This window comes from Dasypus novemcinctus, chromosome 3, assembly GCF_030445035.2.
Source record: "Dasypus novemcinctus isolate mDasNov1 chromosome 3, mDasNov1.1.hap2, whole genome shotgun sequence".
NCBI lineage: Eukaryota > Metazoa > Chordata > Mammalia > Cingulata > Dasypodidae > Dasypus > Dasypus novemcinctus.
In genome coordinates this window covers 75,210,897-75,226,884 of record NC_080675.1, presented here as the reverse complement: position 1 = coordinate 75,226,884, position 15,988 = coordinate 75,210,897, and the positions used below count along the sequence as shown (strand labels likewise).

The window sequence follows — 15,988 nt, the reverse complement described above, 5'->3', positions numbered from 1 at the left end:
GTCAAGATGGTTTATGTGTAGACAAGGGGAGTGGGAAAATATCAATGCCTTTTGTGACCTGGGTATATTATAGGCATGCAGTGATAAATCATATTTTTCATAGTTAAACTTTTGTGTCTTAGATGGGCCAGTATCTTCAGAAGTGGAATCCAGTAGGAATGATATCAAAGATGATCTTGGTGTAAGTATTCAAAGTAGAATTCTATCCAAGTATTGACTTTAATTTCTTGGTTTACTAGAATAGAAATTTAAACAACAATCTAGTTTTTGATATAAAAAGCTGCTTCTCTCGTTTTGACAAACATACTTCCTACTTAGTTTTAAAGCTTTTTCTTTCCGGATTGTAATCTGTGGTAATAAAGTGCAACTTGCAGGCTAATGGTCTGGGTTAATTACTTAAGAATTTAGATTTTCCCCATGGGTTTTTATTTGAATGTTTTGAAGTATTTTTGTTTTCTATGTTTGCAAACTTAGTTTTGATCCCCTTTGAAAATACAAATACAAATGTGAACATCTTACTTTTTCTTTTTTTCAGTATATATTTGATAAAAGAATGTGTATTTGGTATTTTTGCACTATACTTGTGTTTTAGCTTTACCCAGGATATTACTTTATTGCGTCAAGTTGTTTTCTATTGAGTTAGTAAAATATCTGTGAACGCTAAAAACCACCTAACATGTTAATGTAGAAAAACTGTTTGAATCTTTCTCTGAAGCTTTTTAAGACTGCCATAGACTGCTTTCTCCTTAGGTGCTGAGATTTCTTCTAAGCTTAAGATTTTTAGGTAAACTTGCAGATTTTGCTGTTGTTTTAGTGACTGCCATGTCAATTTGTTACAGAATTTAAATGTGCGTGATTCATCTCTCCCTGCTGAAAATGAAGCATCTGGCCCAGGCTTTGTTCCTCCACATTTTCCTCCAGCCAGAGGTCCACTGTATCCAGTGGACCCAAGAGGACCATTCATGAGAAGAGGGCCTCCTTTTCCTCCACCTCCTCCAGGAAGCATGTATGGAGCTTCCCGAGATTATTTTCCACCGAGGGACTTCACTGGCCCACAACATCCTCCATTAGCAAGTATGTTGTTTGTTTGTTTGTTTTTAAGCATATGTGTTTTATAGAGTAAGTTAGGGATATTAATTTTACTATATTCACATAGTAATACTGTAGAAGAAAAACTTTTCTCAAGTTCTGTGAGCGTACCATTACTTTTCCAAATTGAGCCAATAGCCAGCTTGTCAGTAGACTGTAATGAGGCTTCAACCTAATTCATTTTAATAATATGGAATTATTTGTGTATTCTAGTAGTTAAGAAAATTACTGGCTTTTTATAGCATTTTATGTTAAAGACTAAAATTATTATTTTATTATTTTTTCTGATAGAAACTGGTTACTATGGCAAATGCTAAAAATAATTACAATTTATATTTTAGCATTAAAGATTTCTAGCTGAAGTATTTTAAAAATATTTCCATATGTTCCCTACTTACTTCAAATGAAAATGCATATATCATGTTTGGCCTAATTGCTTGTTGAATTTGTTGAAATTCATTCAGAACCAAACACAAGAAAAAAGGAATAATTTATGATTATTCCTTACCATATATTGCCATTTAGAACTGTAGGTTTCTGCAAAATACATTGTTACCAAGTACTCAGTAAAAGCCTTTTATTTGCTTGATGTAGTCATTCCTTCCCTCATTCCTCCTCTATTTTTAAAATTTAAAGTGAATTAAAAAGAATTTTGTTTGAAAAATTTCAGGATAGTCTTTGATATAACTGGAAATGTTTTAGAATAATATAAAATCAGAATTGGAGATCACTGGTCTGAATTTTAAATATGGAAATTACATTACATGAAAAGTTTTATAAAGTATAATGGATATATTTTGAAATAGTTCCCCTCCTTTTAAAGAGGTATTAAAATATTAGAATTCCACAGAAATTGTGTCTAAAATTAATGATGTTGCTTTTAAGCATCTATAGTTGGAGAGGGTATGTTTTCTCAATGTGAAAATTAATTTGTTAGATCAAATAATTATTCTGTTGTCAGTTTTTGAATATACAGATAGGTATTGAAAGTTATAAGCTAATGATTTATTAGGGCTGCTATACAGTTTTTTGAACTTAAAAAATATCTTTTACCAATCTCTTTGAACAGTGAGAAATATCTATTCGTCGAGGGGTTTTCCTTTTTATCTTCCTCCAAGAGCTGGATTTTTCCCCCCACCCCCAAATCCTGAAAGTCAAAGTGAGTTCCCTTCAGGGTTAATTCCATCTTCAAATGAGCCTACTACTGAAAATCCAGAACCACAAAAAGAAACTTGATATTTTTGGTGTCTCTTCAAAAGTAATTTTTACTTATCTCTCTTTCAGTTTAAGTAACTGCTGTTACTTAAGTGATTATACTTTTGCTCAAATTGAAGCTTAATGAAATTATAATTCTCAGGATAGTATTTTGTAAATAAAGATGATTTAAATATGAATCTTATGAGTAAATTATTTCCGTTTTATTCTAGATAGTGTTGTTATTTTAATTTGATTAAACTACCATGCCACATAGATGTTAATGGGAATTTTTTATATATAATCTTGCAGTCGGGGATGTTTTAAGCTCAAAATGCTGTCTCTAGCCAAGAATTGTATTTACATTAGTTGTAGACAAATGTGAAAGTAATTTTATGCTTAATTAAATACATTTTAATTGATTTAAAGATTTGTTTTACTTTGATAAAAATAATAAAATCAGCTAGTTTTTCCATATGTGGCTCCATTCATTAGTCTTTTATCCTCTACCAATAGCTTTGAGGCTTAAAACTAATGCTTTCTGATTCCATTATGGATGACCCACAGCAACAAATGAATATGCTTTTAAAAATAGAAATTGATTGTGTTTTAAAGAAAAACAGGATATTTGTCTAATGGTGAATATCAGAATTTGGATCTTCTTAATTCAGTAACTAGTTTTTTCTATAGTTTTGTTTCTTTATTTGTAAAATAATGACTGTTTTCTGTGGGGAATGTTGAGATTTATTACAGGATAAATATTGAGACAATGTGTCATCATTTTGAGTTTTAGACTAAATATCTTTAGAATAACTTCCCTAATAGGTCTCTTCTATTATTAATCTTCTTGTACATTGCATTAATTTCCTAGTGCTGCGATAAAAAATTAACACAACTGTGGTGGCTTAAACAACTGAAATTTATTCTCTTACACTTTTGGAGGCTAGATATATGAAATCAGGTGTTGACAAGGTCATGGTCTCTCTGATGGCTCTAGGGAAGTATCCTTCCTTGCCTCTTCCTAGCTTCTGGTGGTGGCAAATAATCTTTGGTGTTCCATGGCCTGTAGCTGCTTAATTCTAGTCTCTGTCTTCATCCTCACATGGACTTCTCTTTTGTGTCTCTTCTCCTTTCTTATAAGGGTACTTGTCAGATTGAATTAAGGCCCCACCCTATTATAGTATTACCTCATTTTACTAATTACATCTGCAATGATCCTATTTCCAAATAAGGTAATATTCTCAGTTACAGGGGTTAGGACCTTAACATATCTTTTCAGAGGACACAATTCAACCCTTAACACACATTAATATGATTATGGAAGGAAAATACAATTAAGTTTAGCTATTAAAATCAATACTTACATTGACAAAGTTGGTTATTTTAGTTGTTACTTGGACTTTTTCATCAGTGCCAAAAGGGAGAAGATGAAATATTCTTGAACAGAAGCAGTGATGCATTTATAAGTAGAACAATTCATTCCAGCATTTTCCCAGATGTTCCTTGGAACACTGATCTTGTGCGATATTTCTGCCCCCTTCCCATTCTCACTCCACTTCAGAAATGGAGCTAAAAAAGAAGAGCTCCTTGGGAAATGCTTGGTGAGATATAAAGTAGAATGACTGTAAAGCCATCATTATATTTGGTATTTAAAAGCCAGATTTCAGGGGAAATAAAGACTACTTCTTTACAATTGGAAATTGAAAAGAAGAAAAAAAGGACAGGAGTTATGCAGAGCATTCCGATGAAGTGAAAGTTTTTGTTTGCTTTAGTTTGCTTTATATTTGGGCCAATTATACCATACCCCCTCCCACTTTTCTAATTTGCTTTCTTTTTCTTCTTGTATTATTTGCCTTTATCATATCCTGGTTTTTCAAAAATTCTCTTTCATTTCTTTCATTTGGGTTTATTTGTTTATTAGAGACCTTTCTCCTGGAGGCCTTTGTCCTTTTGCAGCAGACCAGACTCTAGACCTGAGAATAAAGCTTGTATTTTTACTGATATTATATGATGACTCCACTGAATCTTCTGTCTTGCTCTATTTTGATTTAAAGTCCCTTGTTTTGCTGGAGATCACTCTCACATAATTTCCTAAGTAAGGATATGTGGAATATAAAATTTGTTAATTTGTGCATGTCTAAAAATCTCAATTCCCCTGCCCCAAACCCCCTTTGAAAAAAATTTTTTAATTCTAGTAACAACATATATACAGCCTAATGTTTTCCTTTTTAACCACATTCACGTATGTAATTAATTCCTGTTAATTACAATGTTGTGCTACTACCATTAACACCATCTATTACCAAAATAGAAACTGTACAATTTAAGTCTAATTCCTCTTCTCTACTCCCACCCCAGCCCCTGGTAACCTATATTCTAGTTTCTGACTTTCTAAGAATTAGCTTTTTTAAATTATTTTATATCAGTGAGACCATACAAGGACATATTTGTCATTTTGTGTCTGGCTTATTTCACTGGATGGTACATCTTCAGGGTTCATCCATGTTGTCAATGCTGTCAGACCCTCATTCCTTTTCATGGCTGAATAACATTCTACTGAGAGTATGTACTACATTTTTATTCATTCATTTGTTGCTGGACACTTGGGTTGCTTCTGTATTTAGGCAATTGAGAATAATGCTACTATGAATATACGTGTGCAAATATCTGAGTCCTGGTCTTCAATTTTCTTTTTGTATATACCTACATGAAAATTCTATACTTTCTGAGGAGCTGCCACCTGTCTTCCACAGTGGTGTCACCATTTTACATTTCTACCAACAGTGAATAAGTTTTTCTCCAACATTTATTTTCCCTTTCTTAATAGTAACCATTCTGGTGGTTGAAATAGTATCTTGTGTTTTTGACTTATCTTTTCATGTGCTTTCTGTCCATTTGTACATCTTCTCTGGAAAAATGTAAATTGAAGTCTTTTGCCCATTTTTGATTGCGTTGTTTGTCTTTTTGTGGAGTTGTCGGGCTTCCCTGTATTTTCTGGATGTTAAACCCTTATCAGGGAAACAGACTTGGCCCAGTGGTTAGGGCGTCCGTCTACCACATGGGAGGTCCGCAGTTCAAACCCCGGGCCTCCTTGACTCGTGTGGGCCTGGCCCATGCGCAGTGCTGATGCGCGCAAGGAGTGCCGACCCACGCAGTGCGAAAGAAAATGCAGCCTGTCCAGGAATGGCGCCGCCCACACTTCCCGTGCTGCTGACAACAGAAGCGGACAAAGAAACAAGACGCAGCAAATAGACACAGAGAACAGACAACCGGGGGGGGGGGGGGGGGGGGGGATTAAATAAATAAATAAATCTTTAAAAAAACAAAAACTCTTATCAGATAAGTGGCTTCCAAGTATTTTCTTCCATTCTGTAGCTTGTCTTACTTTCATGATGAAGTCTTTTGATGCATACAAAAATTTTAATGTTGATGAAGTCCCATTTATCTATTTTTCTTTGGTTGTTCGTGACTTTTGTGTAACATCAAAGAAAGCATTACCTAACACAAGGTCCTGAAGATGATTCTCTATGTTTTCTTTCAGGAGTTTTATAATTCTGGTTATTATATTTAGGTCTTTGATCCATTTTGAGTGGATTTTTGTATATGGTATGAGTTAGGGGTCCACTGCATTCTTTTGCATATGAACATCCATTTTTCCCAGCACCATTTGTTGAAGAAAGTATTCTTTTGCAATTGATTTGACTTGGCACCCTTGTCAAAAATCGGTTGGCCATAGATGTGAGGGTTTACTTCTGAACTCAAATCTATTCCATTGGTCTGTATGCCTGTTCTATCTTGATTCCTTTTAGCAATGTTTTGTACTTCTCTATGTATAAGTCCTTTATATCCTTGGTCAGATTTATTGCTAGATATTTTTTTTTTAGTTGCTATTAGAAATGGAATTTTTTTCTTGATTTTTCTCTTCAGATTGTTCATTACTAGTGTATGAAAACATTACTGATTTGATTTTTTTTTCATTTTATGAGGCAAGTATAATCGTGGTTTTTTTGTACTGTATACATATAAAATTTTTTTGAATCATATATTTTACACAGTATATTTGGTTCATTGTAACATAATTATACAGTATTTGTCCTTTTGTGTCTGACTTGCTTTGCTCAACATAATGCCCTCCATTTTCATCCATGTTGTCATATGTTTCATGAGTTCATTTCTTCTTACAGCTACACCATATTCCATTGTGTGAATATACTATAGTTTGTTTATCCATTCATCAGTTAATGGATACGTGGGTTGTTTCCAACTTTTAGCAATTGTGAATAATGGCACTATGAACATCAGTGTGCAGATGTCTGTTCATGTCACTGCTCTCAGTTCTTGTGGGTATATATGGCAAGTCTATATTAAGCTTCTTTAGGAACTGCTGAACAGTCCTCCACAGTGGCTGTACCATTCTGCATTCCCACCAGCAGTGAATAAGTGTTCCTATCTCTCCACATCGTCTCCAACACTTGTAGTTCTGTCTTTAATAGTGGCCATTCTGATAGGTGGGAAGTATTTAATTGTAGTTTTGATTTGCATTTCCCTAATCATTAGTGATGTTGAGCATTTTTTCATGTTTTTTTTTTTTTTTTTTGCCATTTGTATTTCTTCTTTGGACAAATGTCTATTCAGGTCTTTTGCCCATTTTTTAAATTGGATCATTTGTCCTTTTATTGTTGAGTTGTAACATCTCTATATATCCTAGATATTAAACCCTTATCTGACATGTGATTTCCAAATATTTTCTCCCATTGAGTTGGCTGCCTTCTCACCCTTTTGAGAAACTCCTGGGAGGTGCAAAAGTATTTAATTCTGAGAAGGTCCCATTTATCTGTTTGTCTTTTTTTGCACGTGCTTTGGGTGTAAGGCCCAAGAAACCACTGCCTACCACAAGGGCTTGAAAATGTTTCCCTACATTTTCTTCTGGCAGTTTTATGGTCCTGGCTTTTATATTTAGGTCTTTGATCCATTTTCAATTGATTCTTGTATAGGGAGTGAAATAGGGGTCCTCTTTTCATTCTTTTGATTATAGAATCTAGCTCTCCCAGCACCATTTTTTGAAGAGACTGTTCTTTCCCGTTAACATGGAGTTCATAGTTTTGTCAAAAACTAAGTGACTGTATAGGTGAGGGTTTATTTCTGAATTCTTAATTCCATTTCAGTGACTGATGTGTCTGTCTTTTTGCCAATAGCATGCTGTTTTGACCACTGTAGCTTTGTAGTATGTTTCAAGGTCAGGCAATGAAATTCCTCGCAGGCCACACTTCTTTCTTTAGAATGCTTTTGGCTATTCGAGTGCACTTTCCCTGCCAAATAATTTGGTAATTTTCTTTTCTAATTCTGTAAAGTAAGCTCTTGGAATTTTGATTGATATTGCACTGAATCTATAAATCGGTTTGGGTAAGATTGACATCTTCATGATACTCTTCCAATCCATGAACACAGTATATCTTTCCATTTTTTAGGTCTTAAAATTTCTTTTAGAATTGTTTTGTAGTTTTCTGCATATAGACCCTTTACTTCTTTGGTTAAATTAATAGTTAGGTATTTGAGTCTTTTTGTTGCTATTGTAAATGGAATTTCCCCCCTGATTTCCTCCTTTTTTCTTTTTTTTTAAAGATTTATTTTATTTATTTCTTCCCTCCACCCCAGTTGTCTGTTCTCTGTGTCTATTTGTTCTCTGTGTCCTCTTTGTCCGCTTCTGTTGTTGTCAGTGGCACAGGAATCTGTGTTTCTTTTTGTTGCATCATCTTGTTGTGTCACCTCTCCGTGTGGGCGGTGCCATTCTTAGGCAGGCTGTACTTTCTTTCGTGCTGGGTGGCTCTCCTTATGGGGCGCACTCCTTGCGCATGGGGGTCCCCTACGCGGGGGACACCCCTGCGTGGCAGGGCACTCCTTGCGTGCATCAGCACTGCACATGGGCCAGCTCCACATGGGTCAAGGAGGCCTAGGGTTTGAACCATGGACCTCTCAGGTGGTAGACGGATGCCCTAACCACTGGGCCAAGTCCACTTCTCTGATTTCCTCCTTAGATTGTTCAGTACTAGTGTACGAAAAACATTACTGATTTTTGCATGTTGATCTTGTATCCTGCCACTTTGCTGAACTCTTAATATCTCAAGTAGCTTTGTCGTGAATACCTCAGAATTTTCTAAATACAGGATCGTGTCATCAGCAGTGTTTTGCTTCCTCTTTTCCTCTTTGGATGCCTTTAATTTTTTTTTTTTCTTGTCTCATTGCCCTATCTAGAACTTCTAGTACAATTTTGATTAACAGTGGCAACAGTGGGCATCCTTGTCTTGTTCTGGATCTTAGAGATAAAGCTTGCAACCTTTCCCCTTTGAGTGCAGTGTTGGTTGTGGGTTTTTCATACATCTTTTACCAGATTGAGGAATTTTCCTTCTATTCCTATCTTTTGAAGTGTTTTTATCAAAAAAGGATGCTGGATTTTGTTGACTGCCTTTTGTGCATCAATTGAGCGAGTTGAACATGTGGTTTCCCCCTTCAATTTGTTAATGTGGTGTATTAGGTTCTTTGATTTTCTTTTATTAAACCAGCCTTGCATACCAGGAATGAATCCCACTTGGTCATGATGAATAAGCCTTTTGATATTATGTTGGATTCTGTTTGCAAGTATTTTGTTGAGAATTTTTGCATCTTTGTTCATTAGAGAGATTGGTCTATCATTTTTTTCTTGTAGTATCTTTTTTTATTATTATCTTGGCTTTAAAAAATTTTTTTTAATTGTAATTTTTTGAAGATGCATAGATCACAAAAAATGTTACATTAAAAAATAAAGGGGAAGTGGACTTGGCCCAGTGGTCAGGGCATCCGTCTACCACGGTTCAAACCCTGGGCCTCCTTGACCCGTGTGGAGCTGGCCCATGCACAGTGCTGATGCCTGCAAGGTTGCCATGCCACGCAGAGGTGTCCCTAGGGGAGCCCCATGCATAAGGAGTGCGCCCCATAAGGAGAGCCACCCAGCACGAAAGAAAGTACAGCCTGCCTAAGAATGGCACCGCCCACACGGAGAGGTGACACAACAAGATGACGCAACAAAAAGAAACACAGATTGCTGTGCCGCTGACAACAACAGAAGCGGACAAAGAAGATGCAGCAAATAGACACAGAGAACAGACAACCGGAGCAGGGGGAAGGGGAGAGAAATAAATAAATCTTAAAAAAATAAAATAAAGAAGTTCCCATATACCCCACACCCTACCCCCCACTCTTCCCACATCAACAACCTCTTTCATCATTGTGGCACATTCATTGCATTTGTTGAATACATTTTGGAGCACTGCTGCACTGTGTGGATCATAGTTTGCATTGTAGTTTACACTTTCCTCCAGTACTTTCAGTGGGTAATGGCAGGATATATAATGTCCAGCATTTGTCCCTGCAATATCATTTAAGACAACTCCAAGTCCCAAAAATGCCCCCACATCACATCTCTTCTTCCCTCTCCCTGCCCTCAGCAACTCCCTTGGCACTTTCTCCACATCAATGCTACAATTTCTTCCATTACTAGTCACAGTAGTTCTATAGTAGAATATCAGTAAGTCCACTCTAATCCATATTTTATTCCTCTATCTTGTGGACCATGGGATAGTGATGTCCACTCCACTTCTATTTTGAGAGGGGGCTTAGATCCCACATGGGTGATGGATGCAATTCTCTTGCTTGCAGTTGTAGATACTGTCAGTTTCCTGGTTTGGTATTTGACCATCTTCACCTCCTTGGTGGCTTACCTGGGTAAGTCCAACAAACCAGAAAGTAGGAGTTGCAACTCTGCTGAGGCTCAGGGCCCAGCCTGAGTGTGATGGAATTGGACTCAGACGTGACCTTTCTACACATGCCTTTTTTGTCACTTTTCATGAATCTGTGGTTGCCTCTGAGGTTGATGTATATTCAGGAGACTTGAATCTCTGGACTGGTCTTGTAGTATCTTCATCAGGCTTTGGTATTAGGGTAATGTTGGCTTCATAAAATGTGTTGGGTAATTTTCCCTCCTTTTTAATTTTTTGGAAGTGCTTTCTTTCACTGAAAGACCATGTGTATATACGAGACTGAACTACCACACGGCCAAGTACGAATTTACCTTACTTTTTAAATGTATGCAAGATACAAGGCCAATCTACTGCAATGGTATTTCTCTTAAAAGCAGTGAGACCACCAAGCTTTCAACTGGTGTACATACAAATGTGCTAATTCTTTTAAAAATGCTTGGTAGAATTCACCTGCAAAACCATCTGGTCCTGGACTTTTCTTTGCGGGGAGATAATTTTGATGACAGAGTCAATCTCTTTAAATGTGATTGGTTTTTTAAGTTCTTGTATTTCTTGTAGTGTGAGTGTAGGTTGTGTATTTCTAGGAATTTGTCCATTTCATTTAGGTTGTCTAGTTTATTGGCATACAGTTTCTCAAAATATCCTCTTTTGATCCTTTTTATTTCTCTGGGGTCAATCGTAACTTCCTTACATTTCTGATCTTGCTAATTCTCTCCAATCCTGTGTCTCTTCTGGGGCTTTGATATATTCCTTTTCTTGAGCCATGTGTTCCATTTTCTTAGTATGACTTGTAATTTTTTGCTGATGTCTAGGCATCTGATTGTAATGTTGAGTTTACTCTGATGCTCAGTTCTTATAAACAGCAAGTAGTTGGGTCATGCTTTTTTATCTATTCTGCCAATTTCTGCCATTTAACTGGAGAGTTTAATTTATTTATCTTTAAAGTTACTACTGATAATGCTGGACCTTCTGCCATTTTGCTATTGGATTTTTGTAAATCTTAATAAACTTCTTACCCTCAAGTCTTCTGTTAATGCCTACTTTTATCTTTAATTGATTTTTTTGTATTATACCATTTTTATTTCCTTCTTTTTTCCATACGTATTTTTCATGTATTTTCTTTGTGGTTACTGTGGGGCTGAAATTTAAAATCCTGAATATATATTAATAACAATCATAGTTTATTTGATAACCAACTTGACTTCAATAGCACACATGTACACCATTCCTGTGCCCCTCTGTCCCCCCACTTTTTTGTCATACTTGAAACAAAATGTATCTGTGTATATTACATGCCCAAAACTATAGATTTATCATTACTTTTTATGCATTTACATTTAGAACCTTTAAGAAGTAAAATGTGGCGTTACATACCAAAAAATACAATATGATCATACTGGCATTTATAATTGCCCATATGGTTACCGTTACCAGAGGCTTTTACATCTTTGTGCTGCTTTGATCTACTGTCTAGTATCCTTTCGTTCAGTATGAAGAACTCCCTTATTATTCTTGTTGGGCAGGTCTAGTGGTAACCAACAAGCATTTGTTTAATCCGGGAATGACTTACTCTTTCTCTCATTTTTGCTCGACCATCATTTCTTGTTTCTTTATATGGCAGTTTATTTTATTTTTTAAAAATTTTTTAAATTGATTTTGTAAAAATATTACATTACAAAAAAATATATGAGGACCCCTTCAACCCCACCACCCCAACCCCACCACTCCCCCCCCAGCAACACTCATTCCCATCATCATGACACATCCATTGCATTTGGTAAGTACGTCTCTGGGCACCTCTGCACCTCATGGTCAATGGTCCACATCATGGCCAATACTCTCCCCCATTCCATCAGGTGGGCCCTGTGAGGATTTATAATGTCTGGTGATTGCCCCTGAAGTACCATCCAGGGCAGCTCCAAGTCCCTAGGACACCTCCACATATCGTCTCTTCCTGCCATTCCCCATACCCATTAGCCACCATGTCCACTTTTCCCACTCCAATGCCACCTTTTCTCTGTGGACATTGGTTTGGTTGTGTCCATTGCACCTCTATGTCAAGAGGAGGCTCAGATTCCTCATGGATACTGGATGCGATCCTCTCGCTTTCAGTTGTAGGCACTCTAGGCTCCGTGGTGTGGTGGTTGTCCTTCTTCAACTCCATCTTAGCTGAGTGAGGTGAGTCCAATAAATCAGATTGTAGGTGCTGGAGTCTGTTGAGGCTCAGGGCCTGGCTACTATATGACAGTTTAAAGCTTTTATGAATCCCAGAAAAGATCATGTTCTTGGAGCTAATCCATTCATGTGGGTGTGGGATCCTTTGATTGGATTGAATTCATTTGGGGGCATTTGATTGGAGTACTTCAGTGAGGCGTGATCCAGAATGGGTCTTGCCCTTTTTGCTGGAGTTTTTTTTTTTTTTTTTTAATGCACTGGGGGCCAGGGATTGAACCTGGGGCCTTGTATGTGTGAAGCCGGTACTCAACCACTAAGCCACATCAGCTTCCCTGAGCTGGCTCCCTCATTTGTTTAGCTTGCTGTTTTGTTTTGTTTTGGTTTCAGGAGGCACTGGGAACAGAACCTGGGACCTCCTGTGTGGGAGGTGGGTGCTCAACTGCTTGAGCCACATCCATTTCCTGGAGTCTTTTTCAAATGGGAGAAACATGCAGAGACAGAGAAAGAGAGCTGCCATTTTACCCTCCTGTGTGAGAGAGGACTCCAAGATTGCCTTCAGCCACAGAAAGACAGAAAACCCAGGAGGCTGAGAAAGAGGTCAGAGGCAGGAATCAGCAGAGCAGTTCAAAGCTGAGAGAGATAGCTCTGAAGGAGAAGGAAGAGACAAGCAGCCCATCATTATGCCCTGCCGTGTGCCTGATTGCCCATAGCTGAGGTCAAAAGAAAGCATCTTTAGATGATGCTCTCATGTGTCTGATTTCCCTCAGCTGCAATTTTTTGAGAAAGCATCTCTGATGATGCCTTAATTTGGACATTTTCAGTCTGAGAACTGTAAACTTTCACCCTAATAAATTCCTATTGTAAAAGCAAGCCCATTTCTAGAAGAGCGCATTGGCAGCCTTTAGCAAACTAAAATACTTTGTCTTGTAATCTTTTGCTACACATTGTATATTTTAATATTTTAAAGTGTTAACACTAGGATTTTATCCTTGGGCTGTCTCTTCCTTATGTTTATATCCAGCTAGTGATATGATAGAGATTTTCTTGATACTCCTTGTAGCAGGCTCCCTCTTGACAGAAGGTATGATTGGCCTGCTCCTCTGGCTGTCACATTGTTAAGACTCATCTCCTGAAACTCTGGAAATTCTTCGATAACTTCCTTTTCTGCTTTTTTATATTTTTCATCTCATTTTCTTTTGTTCCAGAAAATTCATTCCAGTCTTTCTCTTGAAAACTTTATTTCCAGCAGTCATATGTTCAATTCTTAAGAGCATTTATTATTATACTTTGTTCCTTTTTCATATTTCCTGTCCTTTTGTAAGGATCTGGTATCTTCTAGGATTTCTCTTTATTAAGTGAGAGGTTTTTAAAAGTCCTCTTCTGAATTATGTTTCTTCTGGGGTCAATAATTTTGTTTGCGCTTTCTTTCTTCACATGTCCTAGAAGTCTTAAGTTGTCCATACTTAAGAAAGATGAGCTGGCCAGCTAGTGCCAGTTGCTACCTCTTTTATGTAAGAATGATTGTTTTCCTGTCGTGCTTCTTGAGTGAGAATTCAGACGTTATGATCTTTATGTGTATGTGTCCATGTTGGAGGTGCTGGTATCTGTATCTGACAGGCTTTGCCTTAAGGAGTTTTGGACAGTTCTGGAGCTGGCTGAGCGCTGTCAGTGTATAGGCTCTCCAGCTGCCAGAATGAGAATGCCTTTATTTGGGGCACCACCATCCACACTAGAAGCTTTTCCTTTCTCTAAATAATTTAATTCCTTTTGGGAAGATCTATCTAGTGTTTTAGCTGGCGACAAATCATGGCTCATTGCTTTCTGCTTGGGATGGTGGGAGGGGAATGTGATAACCAACTGTTAGTTACTTAGATAGATCTTCAACTAATCTCCCTAATTTCACACTCATCTCTCAGTTCTGTCAATAGCGTATCAGCTATCTCTGAGCCCAGCTTCAGGTTCTATTGGGCAAATGGACTCCAGGTCCCTTGTAACAGAATGCAGGCTCTGTCTTTCATACATCCTTTAACCTATTGCCATCTGCTCATTCTGATCTCCAGGAAATTTTGAAACCTCTTATTTGTTGATGATCTCCTTCATTTTCCTCACTGCTATGGAGTTTATTTCCTTTGGTTCTTCTGTATTTATTTTAGTGGGCTCAGGAAGCACGTGTGGTAAATGCAAGTGCCTAGCCTATCATCCTATAGCTTATGTTTTCTATTACTACCATCTGAAGTGGTATGGTAGATAATGGGATAGGTCAGGATAATAAGTGAATATTATTTTGGACTGATACACAATAGGTTTGGACATTTCAAGAAAGAATACTTTGGGTTCTGATTGGTTAGCTTTTCTCACTCACTTGGTCTTAAATTTTTTAAAGTAGAAAAGTAACCCATTAAAATTTAGAAAACAGTCAAAATTAGTAGAAGAAAAAAAAATGGAAAAATTATCCAGGTTTACCATCAAAAAAACCACAAAAGCACGTTTGTCTTTTTCTTCTTTTTCCTTCAAGCCTTTTTAAAATTCATAGATGAGATTGTCTTTTGTGTAGTTATAATTATGTATGTATATAATTTTGTGCTTTTCTTAATCTTCTGACATAGTTATGTAGTTTTTGTAAACTTTATTTTTTAAATTATTTTTTCTTAATTTTTAAAGAAGCTTTAGATTACATAACTGTTACATCCAAAATATAGAGGATTTCCATACACCCACATTTTCCTTCATTAACATCTTTCATTGGTATGGTGCATTTGTTACAATTTTTTTTTTAGATTTATTTATTTTTATTTTTCTCCCCTTCCCCCCCCCAGTTGTCTGTTCTCTGTGTCCATTTGCTGTGTGCTCTTTTTTTGTCCACTTGTGTTGTTGTCAGTGGCATGGGAATCTGTGTCTCTTTTTTAGTTGCTTCATCTTGCTGCGTCGGTTCTCTGTGTGTGGGGCCATTCCTGAGCAGGGTGCACGTTCTTTCGTGCTGGGCGGCTCTCCTTACGGGGTGCACTCCTTGCGCGTGGGGCTCCCCTACGCGGGGGACACCCCTGCGTGGCACGGCACTCCTTGCGCGCATCAGCACTGCACATGGGCCAGCTCCACATGGGTCAAGGAGGCCCGGGGTTTGAACCGCAGACCTCCCATGTGGTAGATGGACGCCCTAACCACTGGGCCAAGTCCGCTTCCCTGTAATTTCAAACTGTATAGTTTAAGCCTGCTTTCCCATCTCCTTGCGCATACTCTTAAGTCCAAATTCCAAGTCCTTACCTAATTTTCCTCTTTAAGGATGTTTTACAGATGTCGTGATAGCAGTGCTAAACCAAGTGAAATGTATCTTTCATTCAACAAAATATTGTCTACCATGAGCTAGGTTTTAAGTGCACAGGAGACAACAAGGGAGACAGGTCTGCTCCATGTAGCATAAATTCAGGTAATAGTGGTGGGTAGACAGTATAACAAAGAAATGTAAAAAAAGGCAATTGAAGATCGTGAACTCTGAAGAAAATTAAAAACAGGTTATAGTGTTCAAGGAAAGCTGTTTTAAGGAAGTGAATTTTAAATACGTCTTAGATTTGTATACATGTTTTTACTGTAGAAAATACACAGATCGTCAATGAAAGGCATCCTAACAAACAAAAGTGTAAAATGCTGTGAGATAATTGGAAAGGATAAATGTGGCAGCCTGGGTCGAATCAGGAAATAGAAACTGCACATGTTTAAAGCAGAAATTCAATATAAAGGAT

The 15,988-nt window shown here is 37.2% G+C and overlaps 1 protein-coding gene across 4 annotated transcripts in view; it reads left to right on the top strand.

The window, feature by feature from the left end:
- Nucleotides 1-2,758, top strand: part of MIA2 (MIA SH3 domain ER export factor 2) — a 137,972-nt gene extending 135,214 nt beyond the window's left edge. For all 4 annotated transcript variants that reach the window (XM_058293530.2, XM_058293531.2, XM_058293528.2 and 1 more), the window contains 3 exons: nucleotides 123-181; nucleotides 840-1,074; nucleotides 2,159-2,758. In XM_058293530.2, coding sequence (XP_058149513.1) covers nucleotides 123-181; nucleotides 840-1,074; nucleotides 2,159-2,325 — 461 coding nt within the window. In that variant the 3' untranslated portion in view covers nucleotides 2,326-2,758. The remainder of the gene's footprint in view (nucleotides 1-122; nucleotides 182-839; nucleotides 1,075-2,158) is intronic.
- Nucleotides 2,759-15,988: the final 13,230 nt, after the last annotated feature.